Source organism: Lotus japonicus, chromosome 1, assembly GCF_012489685.1.
Source record: "Lotus japonicus ecotype B-129 chromosome 1, LjGifu_v1.2".
NCBI classification, from domain to species: Eukaryota; Viridiplantae; Streptophyta; class Magnoliopsida; order Fabales; family Fabaceae; genus Lotus; species Lotus japonicus.
Genome location: NC_080041.1, coordinates 22,907,098 through 22,922,321, shown reverse-complemented (window position 1 = coordinate 22,922,321; position 15,224 = coordinate 22,907,098). Strand labels below are relative to the sequence as shown.

General features: G+C 43.1%; 1 protein-coding gene across 1 annotated transcript; it reads right to left on the bottom strand.

Moving 5' to 3' along the window:
- Positions 1–13,384: 13,384 nt before the first annotated feature.
- LOC130734167 (zinc-finger homeodomain protein 2-like) lies at positions 13,385–14,588 on the bottom strand. Its single transcript, XM_057586493.1, has one exon. The coding sequence runs from the start codon at positions 14,405–14,407 to the stop codon at positions 13,586–13,588; it is 822 nt and encodes a 273-aa protein (XP_057442476.1). The 5' UTR covers positions 14,408–14,588; the 3' UTR covers positions 13,385–13,585.
- Between the last annotated feature and the right edge of the window lie 636 nt (positions 14,589–15,224).

Here is a 15,224-nt window from a genome sequence, read left to right as displayed (position 1 = left end):
CAAACATATGCCACCAAATGTTCTTCCGAAGAGTATAAGCTATGAAGCACGGACTCGGACACGGACACGGGACACGGACACGGGCGGGAACGGCGACACGGCAAAACTCCAAAAAATAGGATACGGGGACACGGCTTATATATATATATATATATATATTAAAAAAAAACCAAAATAATTTTTTTTAAGAATCAAAGAAGATTAATATTAAAAATAGGGACCGGAAAAACCAGCAAAGTCACAGTTTAGAGCATAAAAAGAGAGGAAACAAAACAACTACTAATAAAAACTAGCTAAAGGGACAAAACAGAACAGCATAAGCATAATGCCATAATCTGATCATGCTCTCATATGTATGGGGCTAAAATTACAAACTGCTAAAGTTATTTATCTCATATGAACTTATTGAAATCAGCAGCATAATCTGAACCATAAACTTACAGCAAAATCAGCAGCAAAATAATCATGGTAAAGCTAATCATGGTAAAGCTATTTATCTCATATTGAAATCAGCAGCATAATACTATTTGAGTGAGTAGCAAAATTTGCAAAAAAGAAAAAAAGAAAGGAGTCAGGACCCAGAATAGTAACAGCTTAGCAAAATTTGAAGTAAGAAACGACCCAATGAAAGGAAGCGATCAAGCAACAGAGCAAGAAAAAGCTTTGAGTGAGTAGCAACAGATTTTGCTTTGTTTTAGACAGATTTGAAGAACAGAGTTGATAAAAAAGAGCAACAGATTTGAAGAAATAAAATCAACAAAACCCTAAAGTGATAAAAGTTCTTACCTTTGTCCAGAAACAATGAAGAAAAGCGAAATACTAGGAGGAAGGAGGAAACGGCGGTGGTCGTCGGCAGAGAAAAAGACGTCGTCGGCGTATGATGAAGATGAAACGCTCACAGTAAAGAGAAGACCACTAAGAAGCGCGCCGGTGGAGAGAGGACGAGCGCCACCGTCGCTGACTGAGGAAGAACAACCGCCGCCGTCGATGGCGGAGGAAGAAGATGAACGTAGCAGTAGCAGTAGCAGTCGTAAAAGATGAAGTGTGTAGCAGAAGATGAAACGTAAAAAGGTGTTGTTTGTTGTGTGCGTTATGGGCCAAAGAAATAGGGTTTAATTGTTTTTTAATTAGATAAATCTGTTTGACTTTTAATTTATCTTTTTTTTAAGTCAAAAAAATAATAAAAAATGACACAAGTGTCCTATATACGTGTCCCGCCATAACGGTGTGTCGGCTCATGCTACGATGCGTGTCTCAGTCGTGTCCGCGCCGTGTCAGAGCCGAAAAAAAAAAAAAAAAATCAGACACATCGCCGACGTGTCCGACACGTGTCGGCCACGTGTCCGCCACGAGTCCGTGTCGTGTCCGTGCCGGACACGCGGACACGCCTGTGTTCCAGCGTGTCCGTGCTTCCCAGAGTATAAGAGATGTATCTCAAGACAGTGTGTGGTAATGCACAGTGATGAAGGAGGTACAGAGAGCATAGTGAAGCAATGAGTATCCACAAGGACCACAATAGTTGAGGTACTTGGAAATGACACTTTGACGCTCAAGTCAGTGAAGAAACTTAAAGAGAAGTCTCTAATAATTCAAAGACTATATGTGAGTAGTAAAGAATAATACTTTACTTACAAAGAGTTCAAACCTATACTTTTGTGATTGAACCATGTAGTAGCTAGTGAGAGCACACAACCTGTTCTGTACTAGGGCAAGCTTACGTAAGAGAAAGACAAAAAGTAAACCCTAGCAGAGCACTAAAATAGCATAACTACCATAAAAGGAATATTCTCATTAATGCTGAAAAGTTGGTTTCGTACAAGTGGATGACCTCCCCTTTTATAGAGGGGGGTGGTCATGATATGGACCTTTCCTATATTTGGGCCTGACAACCAGGGCCCAAATTCCTATACATATAAGACAAATCAAGAAGAATCTTCCAGCTGGCTCGTGGGTCCCCCTAAGGGAAGGCAAAGATATTAGCTGCGTCGATGATTCCCGCCGTGGTTGTCTTCACTCTTGGGCGGGCATGAGCATTGTGTATGCCCCGCCCAGTCCACATGCCCCCAAGACATGAGGTTCAAGTAACTTGAGTCAAAATGTCTTTAATATGCAACTTTGTCGCCCGTTTTTATCGTTTGCTTTGCGACGTGTCAGAATACCACTATTTTTCGCCACATTTTTGTTACATCGCCATTTTATTTTCATTGTTACATCGCCCTTTTACTTTCGCTGTTACATCGCCATTTTACTTTCGTTGTTACATCGCCATTTTCACGCTTCGCCACCTTTGTTGCCGTTTCAAAGATATGTCGCCATTAATCATAACCGTCAATCACGTCTTTTCAACTAACGCACGTATCCTTGTTTTCCGAGATTTCGTCATCATTTGTTATAAATGCAATTTTCAGTTGTGCGTCTCGAGGAGTAATGTCTTTTCGCTTCCTACCTTTTCGAATTTCAAGTCCCACAATCCCACGATCTTCCCCCACTCATTCTCTCTCCTCCTTTCTCTCTATAAAAACCCCTTTTCACTTTTCATTTTTCACTTTCTTAAAACTTTTGTTCTGAAAACCTTTTCACCGCAGCTTTCATTCTCTTCTTTGAACTCCGGTGAACCTTTTCTTCCTCCGGCCGTCGTCATTGCGCGGTGCTCCCCTATCGCCGACGTTCTCCTTTCTCAAATCCACAGTTCTTCCCCTGGTTAGTTTTTATCTTTCTTGAGATTCTTCGTTTACTTCTTTTTTCTCTGACTCTGTTCATCTTCTTTCTTCTTTTGACTCTGTTCATCTTCTTTTTACTTTTAGTTTGTTCATCTTCTTTCTTCTTTTTATGAAACTGCCTCGCATGTCTTTACCAAACGCTAGCCTTTCTTCCCTAGAACTTTCTTCGCCCTCCACGGAGGAGGAAGTTGTCGCCCCCACTATAATTGAAATTCACTCCTCGCCTTCTACCCATGATGATTCCGGTCCCGCCGGCTCTGTAGACTCAATTCTCTCCTCTAATGGAGATTTGTCTTCACCTGAATGGCGCTCTAACGCGCATTTAGTTGAAGATAAATGTCTGTTGCGTTCTATCTGGAGCAGCGTTGGGAGCATTTATTCGCTTCGAATATCTGCTCAAGGGTTCACGAAGATAAATCCCGCCACCTCGAATAATGAAGATCATCTGTTGAATGTCCTCCCATGTGGCGAAGATGACTGTGTTCTGTTGCGTAAAGAACCAGCCGATGAATCGCCCGATTTCTTCTTTGTTTATGGCTATTTCTTCTTAGACTTGAACATCAAACTTCCTTTCTCGCCGTTTATATGTCACATTCTTTCTTTTCTGAATGTGGCTCCTTGTCAACTCCAGCCCAACGCCTGGGGTTTTATCCGCTGCTTTGAAATTCTTTGTGAACACTTGAGTTTCACTCCAACCTATCCTTTGTTCTTTCTTTTCTATAAGTCAGTCACCACTAAACCTACTTCTGTGAAATGGGTTCCCCTTTTAGCCCGTAAAAACATGAGTCGGTTCACCGCCCTTAAAAGCCATTACAAAGTATGGCAGAAAAAATATTTCAAAGTTATGGAGTCGCCCGAAATAAAGAACTTGTTCCGAGACTCCGACAATAACCCTCTTTTCCCTTTTTACTGGACAAAAAACCCTCGCCGAAAAATATCCGTTTCATATGACGCCTTGGATGAATCTGAACAAGGTATCGCCGATTACCTTCGCACACTGCCAGTAATCTCTGGTCATGACTTGATTGAGGCGTCTAAATCCGGCACTTTAAATCAATTTTTTAGTAAGTTTATAATCTTTGCTCATAACTTGTTTTCCTTGTTGTCATGTGTCTCGTCTAATTGGTGCTTTCTGTGCAGCTACGATGGGAAAAAGCAAGGTTGATGCGAACCCAATCAAGATGAAGGAATACCTCGCCCAGTCTGCTGCGGCGGCGAAGAAGAGGGCCGCCGAAACTGAACAAAAGAAGAAGAATGAAGGTACTTCGGGTTCTGACAACGTCAGGGACCCTAAGCGTCAAAGAACTTCAGGCGCTGCTGGTAAACCTCTCCACCAATCAACTCTCGACCCAAAAGGTCATCCGGCTGAGAAAAAGAAGGGACATGACAATGTCCCGCCCCCTCAACAAGATCCAAGCGCGCTGATCAACCGCCCACCAACTCCCTTTAACCCAGCTGGTCCTAGCTCAGCCATTGGTGGCGAGGCTCCACCCCCCTTGCTGAACTTGTCGGATCCTCACTTTAATGGGCTGGAATTCATGACCCGTACTTTTGACAACCGGATTCACAAGGATGTTTCCGGTCAAGGCCCCCCCAACATTGCTTCTCTGGCGATCTATCACGCGCTCTCTGCTGCCAGCACTGTGGCGGGAATGGCCCAGTGTGTAAAGGAGTTGGGATCAGCCAAGAATCGTTTTGAAAAGAAGGCGGCTGATTATAAGACTGCCTATGAACGAGCGAAGGCTGATGCTGAAACTGCCAACAAGAAGCTGAAGGCCGCCGAGGAGAAGTGTGCTAAGTTAGCTGATGACTTGGCTGCTTCTGACTTGCTCCTTCAGAAGACCAAGTCCCTAAAGGAAACCATCAACGACAAACACACTGCTGTTCAGGCCAAGTGTCAAAGGCTGGAGAAGAAGTACGAACGCCTGACTGCTTCCATCTTGGGGCGTGCTTCTCTCCAATTTGCTCAGGGCTTTCTGGCGGCCAAAGAGCAAATCAGTGTGGTTGAGCCAGGCTTTGATCTTTCCCGCATTGGCTATATGAAGGAGATCAACGATGGTCAAGTGGTTGGCGATGATGACATCAGCCTCGACCTCCTTCCTCAATTTAATGATGAAAGTGAGCCTGAAGAAGGAGAAGATGGCGGGAATGGAGATGATCAAAACAAGGAGGAAGATCAAGAGAAAGAAGACCCTCAGGTTGGGGCCAGCCAGGGAAACGACGCCAACAATGAGAACCAAGCTTGAATTTGTTTTTATTTTTATGAAGTTAACATTTTGCTTTGGGCACTGCCCTGTTGTTCATTATCTTTCTAAGTCCTGTATGGGCATCGCCCCCTTTTCTTTCCTTTAATGAAGATCGTTTTAAGTTCATTCGTTGTTACCTTGAGTTGTTACTGACTTTTGTTGTTACGTAGGTTTACATATCTTAGTCGATTTTTCGACGAGGCTTGGTTTCTAGTGGCCACTAGAATTGCCAAGGCTTGTAATATTTGATGGCGATACTTTCTTATTCCGAAAGGTTTACTCGCGGTATTGTATACCTTGATACGATTTACCTTGCATAACTCGTAATATAAATGAAAAAGTAACAATCTTGTTGAAATAATCTTTTCATTACTTTTTCATACATGGGAATGATTGTCCCTTCATTCTTTACACATGCCGCCTCATTAAAAACCTCTACAAAGAAAGGAAAAAAGAGTGCGGCTTCATTCACCTTTGTTGTTTCTTTTAACTAAAATACTGCTTTAGATGAGAGGCGTTCCATGTTCGTGGAACCTTTTGACCGCTTAGTTGTTCCAACTTATAAGCTCCTCCTCCAACGTCGCCTATAATCCTGTAAGGCCCACCCCAATTGGGCGAAAGCTTGTTGTGCTTATCAGGTATTGTGTTTTTTCGGAGCACCAAATCTCCCACCCTCATTTTTCTTGGCACGACTTTTGTTGAGAATTTTCTTGCGACCTTCACTTTCCCCGCCTCGTTTCTTATGTGTGCCTCCCGTTGTTCTTCTGGCAACATAATCAGATTTGCTATCAGATTTTCCCCGTTGTCATTCTCATTAAACCGAGCCACTCGCCAACTTTGGTTTTCTATTTCCACTGGGAGCATGACGTCAGTTCCATAAGTTAAACGATACGGGGTTTCCTTTGTGCTTGACTGTTCCGTGGTGTTGTATGCCCAAAGAACGCCTGGTAGTTCCTCCGCCCAAAGCCCTTTTGCTTCATCCAGTTTCTTTTTTAAACCTTTCAGGATAACCTTGTTAGCTGACTCAGCCTGCCCATTGGTTTGTGGATGTTCTACAGAGGCAAATCGCATCTCGATTCCCATTTCTGCACAAAATTCCCGGGTAACACTACTTGTGAATTGGGTTCCATTATCCATTACTAACACCATGGGGACCCCAAATCTACAAACAATCCTTCGCCACAGGAAGTTCCTGACCTTGGCGGCTGTGATAGTCGCCACCGCCTCGGCTTCTATCCACTTAGTGAAGTAATCAACCGCCACGATGATGTACTTCATTTGTGCCTTCGCTACAGGGAATGGTCCTAAGATATCAGTCCCCCACATGGCGAACGGCCAAGGCGCCATCATGGTTGTTAATTCTTCTGGTGGAGCCTTGTGTAAGTCAGAAAAGACTTGACATTTTTCACATTTCTTAACATACTCCAAACAATCCTTCTTCATTGTTGGCCAATAGAATCCTGCTCTTATCACTTTTACTGCCAAGGATCGCCCGCCGATATGACTAGAACACACACCTTCGTGGACTTCCGCCATTATTCCGAGAGCGTCCTTGGTATCGACACATTTGAGCATAGGAGACATGATTCCCCGCCGATACAACTCACCATCCACCAGTGTGTAGAAAGTGGCTTCCCTGCGTTTTGTTCTCGTGTTCAGATCATCCTCCTTTGGTGGGTTCTCTAAGAAGGTCTTAATCGATTCCATCCAAGGTAGCTCGCCCTCACTGACTGACTTTACAGCTTTCAACTTTATTTCTACCAAATCAATGCTCGGGCGAGGCAGGGTTTCTTGAATGACTGTTTGGTAGTTGCCCAATCTCCCTGTGCTTGCCAACTTCGCCAACACATCAGCCCTCTCATTTTGTCCCCTCGGGACATGTTCTATTTTGATTTCTTTGACCTCCATCATCAATCTGCGCACCACTTCCAAATATTTGGACAGTTGCGGATCCTTCACCTGGTACTCGCCTTTCACTTGCTTAACCACTAACTGCGAATCTCCTTTGATAAATAACTTCTGGACTCCCAACTCAATGGCCAACCTTAAGCCGGCAATCAGAGCCTCGTACTCAGATTGATTATTGCTCGCCTTGAACTCGAACTTGAGAGACTGTTCAATGATCATTTTATCTGGACTTTCAATTGTTATTCCCGCCCCACTTCCAGTGTTATTAGAGGACCCATCTACAGACAGGACCCATTCTCCTTGAGTCTTCTCACCTTCAGTGGGTGTTAATTCCGCCACGAAGTCAATTAAACTTTGGACAGTGACTTGGCCCCTTGGCTCATATTGTATGTCATATTCTGATAACTCAACTGACCAGCTAACCAATCGCCCTGATAAATCAGGCTTCTGAAGTACTTGCCTTAAGGGAACATCAGTTTTGACTTTGACTTGGAAACTTTGGAAGTAAGGCCTGAGGCGCCTTGCAGTTTTCAGAATCGCCAAAGCCGCCTTTTCAATTTTCTGGTACCGCAACTCTGCCCCCTGTAAAGTATGGCTCACGAAATATATAACTTTCTGCTTTTTTCCTTCTTCCTGGAGCAACACCGTACTTACCGCCTTGTCAGTAACCGCTAAATAGAGCACTAATGGAACGCCTGGTGTTGGCTTGGAGAGTACCGGTAATGTGGCCAATGTTTCTTTCAATTTGGTAAAAGCTTGTTCGCATTCCTCTGTCCACTGAAACTTTGAATTCTTTTTTAAACATGTGAAGAACGGGGCCGCTTTGTCTCCCGCCATTGGCAAGAAACGTGACAAGGCGGCCATTCGCCCTGTCAAACGCTGAACCTCCTTTACACTTGTTGGGCTTTTCATCTCCAAGATCGCCCTTCCCTTATCAGGGTTCACTTCTATTCCTCTTGATGTTAACATAAATCCCAAGAACTTTCCTCCCTGGATCCCAAAAGAACACTTCTCAGGATTCAACTTCATTTGATATGTTCTTAACTGATCAAACGCTTCTTTGAGGTCACCACCATGATCACTAGCCCTAGCGGACTTTACAATCATGTCGTCCACATACACCTCCATATTCCTGCCTACTTGTTTTGAAAAAATTTTGTCCATGAGCCGTTGGTACGTAGCTCCTGCATTCTTCAAACCAAAAGGCATTGTCTTGTAACAATAGTTCGCCTGATTGGTCCTAAATGCTGTACTTTCCTCATCCGAGGGATGCATCATAATCTGATTATAGCCCGAATAAGCGTCCATGAGACTTAAAAGTTCATTCCCTGAAGCTCCATCCACAAGCTTATCAACATTGGGAAGTGGGTACGAATCTTTGGGACACACTTTGTTCAAGCTTGTGTAGTCCGTGCACATTCGCCATTTCCCATTGGCCTTCTTGACCATCACAACATTGGCGAGCCACGTTGGGTACTGTACCTCACGGATGAAGCGGGCCTTGATTAATTTTTCAGTCTCTAATTGTACAGCCTTGTGCTTTTCTTCACTCATTCTTCGCCTTGGTTGGATGACTGGGGTCGCCCCTGGTCGTATGGCTAGTTTGTGAGTGATCACCTTGGGGTCAATCCCTGGTACATCATTGATGGTCCATGCGAAGAGATCTAGATTATCACCCAGAAGGGTGATTAGTCTGTCCTCTTGTTCTATTGTCAAACCACTGCCAATCTTTAGAAACTTGTCCTTGACTTGCACCTGCTTGGTTTCTTCCAGAGGTTGTGGGCGAAAATCATCAGCCTCGTCCCTTGGGTCCAAGCTAAATCCTTCTTGTGGGAAGATTTCTGTAATTCGATGGCTCTCCTTGGCTGCCTTTCGCCCATAGAGCGCCACGCTTCTTAAATAGCATTCCCTTGCTGCATTCTGGTCTACACGCAATATCCCGACCTTCCCGTTGCAGGCGGGATATTTAACAGTTAAATGAGCAGTTGAGATGACCGCGCAGACCTTGTTGAGGGTGTCTCGCCCCAAGAGTACATTGTAATTGGCTCTACACGCCAATACTAAGTACTTTACTTGAAATTTCTTGACAAACTCTCCTTCCCCAAAGGCAGTCGGAATTTCCACGTATCCCCGCACACTGACACGGTCCCCTGTGAATCCCACCAAGGTTCCCTTGTATGGTTTCAAATCTGATTCCTTTAGTCCCAGGCGATCAAAGGCGTCTCCATAGATGATATCCGCCGAAGATCCCTGGTCTAAGAATACTTTCTTTGTCACATAATTGTTAACCCTAATTGTTACCACAATTGGATCGTTGTCATGGGGAATCACATGCGCGAAATCCTGAGGGGTAAATATAATAGGGGAATGATTCACCCAACACTCGCCTTCGTTCGACTCCTGTACTGAATGTACTGTCGCCACGTAGCGTTTTCTAGCCCTACTTGAAATTGCACCCCCGCCAAATCCTCCTGCAATAGATGAGCATTCCCCAACAGGATCGCCCAACTCTTCAACTATCTCTTTACCTTTACCTTTGTCCTCCTGAGTGATCTTAGCTACCTCTGGCGTTGCTGTGTCTTTAACAAAGTTTTCCAAATGGCCAGCTTTAATCAAACGATCAATTTCCCGCCTTAAATTCCAACAATTATCTGTCGTATGCCCCAACGCCTTGTGGTACTCGCACCACCTATTGGTGTCCACGTTAGCTGGCGGCCGCCGTGGGGGTGGTGGGTACTGCACAACGTTGGTCTGCCCAACTGCCCTTAAAATGGTACTTAAGGGTGCATTCAACTTAGTAAGTGGGACTGGCGTTGGCGAAGCACCAGGCTGACCAGCTGTGGCAGCAGTGGGACCTTGTGAATTTCTGTGCCATGTATTTTGAAAGCCAGGTTTAGAGTTTTGGTATGGTCCCGGTCTTGGTACACGGGGGGTTTGCGCTACCCTGGTTTCCTTTCCCGCCTTGGATTTGTCCTGTGAAACACCGCCAGATTGAGACTGCTTGCGTCCTTCCTCTCTTTCTTGTTTCTTCTGATCATCTTGCTCGATCAATATGAACTCTTGAACACGAGCGCGAAGATCCATCATATCCTTCGCCGGTCGCCTTGTTAAGTCTCTATTCAAATCTCCCGCCCGAAGGCCATTTTTGAAAGACGCCAAACAGACATCTGGATTTTCCTCCTCCAACTGCACCGCCATCTTGCTGAAGCGTGCCATGTAGGTTTTTAATTTCTCGCCTGGTTGCTGATGTATGCTGATAAGATCAAACATTGTTGCTTTTGTGGTTTTATTGGCGGAAAATTGAGTCAGAAACTTAGTGGACAGATCAGTGAAATTATCAATGGAGAAGGGCGGTTGTCGAATGAACCACTGCATCGCCATGCCTTTGAACGTGGAAGGAAATAATCGACATTTTACCGCATCCGTCGCCCCGCCGATCACCATTTTGGTATTGAAATATCTAAGGTGCTCCATAGGATCAGATTCGCCCGAAAAGGCGTCTAATGCCATGGTTTGCAGGTGCTTTGGAATGTCCACCCTAGTGATGGCTGGAACAAAAGGTTGAAATTCAACTACATCCTCCGCCTCTAGGCGTTGTTCTTGCTTAAAATCCTGCCGCTGAGTGAGATACTCAACTTGGGCTTGCAACTGCTCGTTTTGGGACTGCACCTTCTGTAAGGTATCTAACATTTGTTGCAAAGCCGCAGGCGTGATACCTGTCACTGCCTCTTGCGCTCTCCGTGGAGCAGTGGTTTTAAGATCTTCCAAGTTCACATAGTTAGGCGGCGTTGAACGCCGCCTAACACCTGGATCTGATTTAGCGATCAGATCTGAAGGTCTTCCCGGAGCTGCATTCACCAATGACGCTGGCGACGGCGCCACTGAGTGGACCCCCTCCGAGGAAGCTTCCTGCTCTTGCTCGTCCAGTACGGGACGGTTGTTGTTTCGTCCGCCGCCGCGACCGCCGTGTCGACCACCACCGCGCCAGCGATGATCGCGTCGACCCACGCCGCATGAACGAGTCTCCATGGCTCGCAATTCCTCCTTCTGTCACCGGAAGAGCTAAGTCAGAGCCACAGACGGCGCCAATGTTCTGTACTAGGGCAAGCTTACGTAAGAGAAAGACAAAAAGTAAACCCTAGCAGAGCACTAAAATAGCAAAACTACCATAAAAGGAATATTCTCATTAATGCTGAAAAGTTGGTTTCGTACAAGTGGATGACCTCCCCTTTTATAGAGGGGGTGGTCATGATATGGACCTTTCCTATATTTTGGCCTGACAACCAGGGCCCAAATTCCTATACATATAAGACAAATCAAGAAGAATCTTCCAGCTGGCTCGTGGGTCCCCCTAAGGGAAGGCAAAGATATTAGCTGCGTCGATGATTCCCGCCGTGGTTGTCTTCACTCTTGGGCGGGCATGAGCATAGTGTATGCCCCGCCCAGTCCACAACCTTTGCTAGGTTGTTTCATTTAAAACTTCGAATAATCTAGCGATTTATTTGACCAACTTATCTTTGGATGAGCGTCATATTTGTCTTTTGGATGTTCTTGCCGACCAACCCAACACTTGTCTGTGAGCCTTATAAGACAACCATGACGATTATGAGTCGTGTGACCGTTTGGACTGACCGATGTTACGTAATAAAGAAAATGAGGTAAGAAGAAATATGAAGTGTACATGAAATGAGATTTATCTAGCGGGGCCTATGAAAAATCTAATTCATTAGTTAAAATGACTTCTCCGCAAATTAATTTGAACAAATAATTAGAAGCATATTGTAAATGGCATGCACTAAATGTTAATAGTAAATCATGGTTCACAAATAAACTAATTTTTAACATGATCCACTACAGTTAACGAAAGAAATGTCGTGCTTTTGTGATGTTTAAAACTATAAATATTTTTTTGATCGACCAAAATTTTCCCTTTAGGGACCAAATTCACGGACCTCCCCCTCTCCAACTCATATATCTTTCAGCTCTTATCACTTGATCTATCATTATATATTCACTTATCTCCTGAGTAGAAATACCAACATAAAACTACATGAATGGTGTTCCCATTTTCCTTCTATTAAATTTTAAAGGGAAAATCATTTGAATCAAACTAAATAATATTGATTTAGGAATAAAATCAAACTAAATAAACGTTAATCAATTTGATTGAATTAACTTAATACATGTTTGAGCACCAGTTTACTTATAAATGAACATTTATCTTAATCCATGAGTTTTGTGTAATTTACCCTTAGTACATGCATTATTAGTTAATGTGCCGACAAATATCCAAACATAATTTTTGAAAACTATTAAAAGATATTTGTGCGTAAAAATAAAAGCGAGTGAAAATATATCCTAATTTTTCTTTGAATAAATCACATGATTTAATATTTTAATCTTAAATATTATGTATTATTAACTTTTAAAAATTATATTGTATTTTTACCACGAAAATCATAGAGAGAGAGAGGTGAATAGTTAAGAAGAGGAAATTAAAGTAACAAGTAGATAAGAACAAGTAGATAGAACATAAATAGGATTATTTAGGACGCTGCTAATCATACTCCAGAAAAAAATAAAGTCTGCAACTCTTCTGAAGTGCAAGCCTGTAATCTGTGACCCGACAGGCATACAGTGTACGATTTTGCCGCGTGAATACCCACTCCTAGTTCTTCCATCCATTGCTTTCTCGCTTTTCACACCGCACTGACCAAACATTCACCACAATGGCAATTCATTCATTCATTCTGAAGAATCATTATTCATGGAGTAATGATATATACAAACCTCATCTTTTAAACACTTCATTTTCACCTATTTTTATTTCTACCTCTCTTCTCTTATCATTTATCACATCTCATATTTTCTCTCTTTTACTTTTTCTTTTCTTCCTATCTCTCTCCTCTTCCACCTCCTTCCACCTCACCTTGTGAAGAAAACATTTTACATTATTCATGAGTTTGAATTCTATATATACATTTCTTTTTCATTTTCCTTTTCCCAACGCTCACACACATAATTAAAACCAACAACAGCGACCCAACACAGAAGAATAAGAGAAGAAGATAAAAAATCACTGAATCACAATGGAGGACGAGGTTAACACCGGGGACTTTAAGGATGTTGGAAACTTGGAAATGAACGAGAAATTAAATTAAATAACAAACAAAAAGCTATGTGTGAAGTGAAGGAACAAATGTAGGAGAAGATTGAAAACACACACAAAGCTAAGTTAATTCCATTATTGCATGCCATTCACGTTCTCTTGTCTGAAAGACACATACACTAGCAAGATTTTCCCATAAACAACGTTTGTTTGCTTTTTTCTTCTTCTTCAAAACTTGGTGTCTCTACCTTTACACACAACAGTCAACAAATAAACGAGATTTGATTCGCAATTGATAACCTGATCATTGTTTTAATTATGTAATAATAACAATGCTGGTTGCTAGCTCAAGGTTGCAAGTTGCAAATCAAAACTGAACATCATAGAATAACACTATAAACTGAAATTAACTAAATTATTTAATTAACCAAATGATGATGAAGAACAAGTAAGAACCCTAACTACATCGATCTCCATTAAGTTGCACTTTCATCAACATCAAAGTTTCTTTTTTCTTTCACACATAATGCTCTTTCTCTTTCTCTCCTTCTCTCTTTCACCACCATGAAAGAGAATCGGAGAGAATGATCGGAAAAAGTTAATTAGGGTTTCTTACCAAGAGTGTTCTTGTTATTGTGCATCCAAACCTTGAGAACGTTTCTCCTCACACAAGTTTCAGCACAGAATTGTTCAACAGCAGCTTCTTGATGCTTCTGGATTCTCCAACCAAGCTCTTCTGCAAAAGCCAGCATCTTCTCCTTCTGCTCCGGCGTGAACTTGGTCCTGTACCTCTTTTTCATTCCACCTCCGCCGCCACCGCCGCCTCCACCACTGCTGCTAGGGTTAGACATGTCTTCCTCCTCCCTGCTGAATCCACCTCCTGAAGTCGCCGGTGGAAGTGCTAACGGCCGGTGGGGCGCCGTCGGAGATGTTGTCAGGTGGTGGTGGAGGTAGCCGCCGGAGGCGGCATGGTGCTGAGGTCCACGGTGGTAGTAAGGGGAGAATTGGCTGTGGTACTGGTGGTGGTGCACCGGAGGAGGCGGAGGCTGCTGCCTCTGGCACGAGGCCACTGTTTCGCCGTCGATCTCCTTGCGGTGGAAGTTCCGGTGACAGTTACAGGCGGCGCAGATCACAGCCTCCAGCTTGCCTTCATCTCCGGCAGCCATGAACTCGCAGCACCCGTCGACGGCGTGGCCGCCGAAGCTGACGGCGTGGTTCTTCTGGCATTCCCTGTACCTCACAACCCCCGCTGCCACCGGCGGGGTAAACGAGCCGCCTTTCCTCCCGATTACAGGCGCTGAAACCTCTGCGATTTTGGATCTCGGTGCTGAGTTCAAAAGCGGGTCGTAACTCGCCGGCACCGGCGGCGGTGACTCCGGGATCCCCATTTCTTCATCTTGCTCTTCTTGCTCATCAAACTCCATATCAATCTCCACTTTTTCTTTTTTTCAAAAATATAAAATAAAATTTCTCACCAATTTTTTTCCACACTCTAGATTTTTACTAGCTAGATGCTTGAGACATGAGAGGAGATTGAAGATCTACATGACTCATGAGGTGAGAATAGTGAATGAATGAATGAAAAAACCACTAGAGAGTTTGTTTCACAAGGTTAATAATGACTAAGCTAAGTGAGATTGTGTTGTTCATTTATATTGAATTTAATAATAGTAATTTTTTTAATAAAAAATAGTAAAAGGTTGTCTAAATGACCCATGATAAAGTTTAGGTTAAATAACCCATCATTTAATCATATTGGAGATAGGTAAGTTGGAATTTTCATATTTTATTTATTAATATTACATGTGTTATTATTAATGTTTTGTTTTGTTTGAGTTTTTAGTAGGAGAAGATAAGAGATGGAAGATGATGTGGTCATGAATAACCGGTGTGCAGAAAAGAGGTGTTTCACTCTGGAAAGCCTTTCAAAAACTTGCCATTGCATAATTAACACCTGTACCTACATGTTCAGACATTTACTTTTTACTTTAACCGGCTATAACCCATTTCTCCTCGCTTTTTATGACATTGTTCTTTTTCTAATAAGAAAACAAATTGAAAATGATATATCAATCACTTTCTTTCTTCTTCTTAAAATTAATGTTCTGAAACTCTAATTCTAAAAGCATCTTCAATGTATAGTTGCTGCTAGTTGGATTACTTAAAAACTATTTCGGTGAATCATAGGATTTAAGCAATCCAAGCAGAATTCGCTCCAACCACGGTTGCTTAGTTTACTTT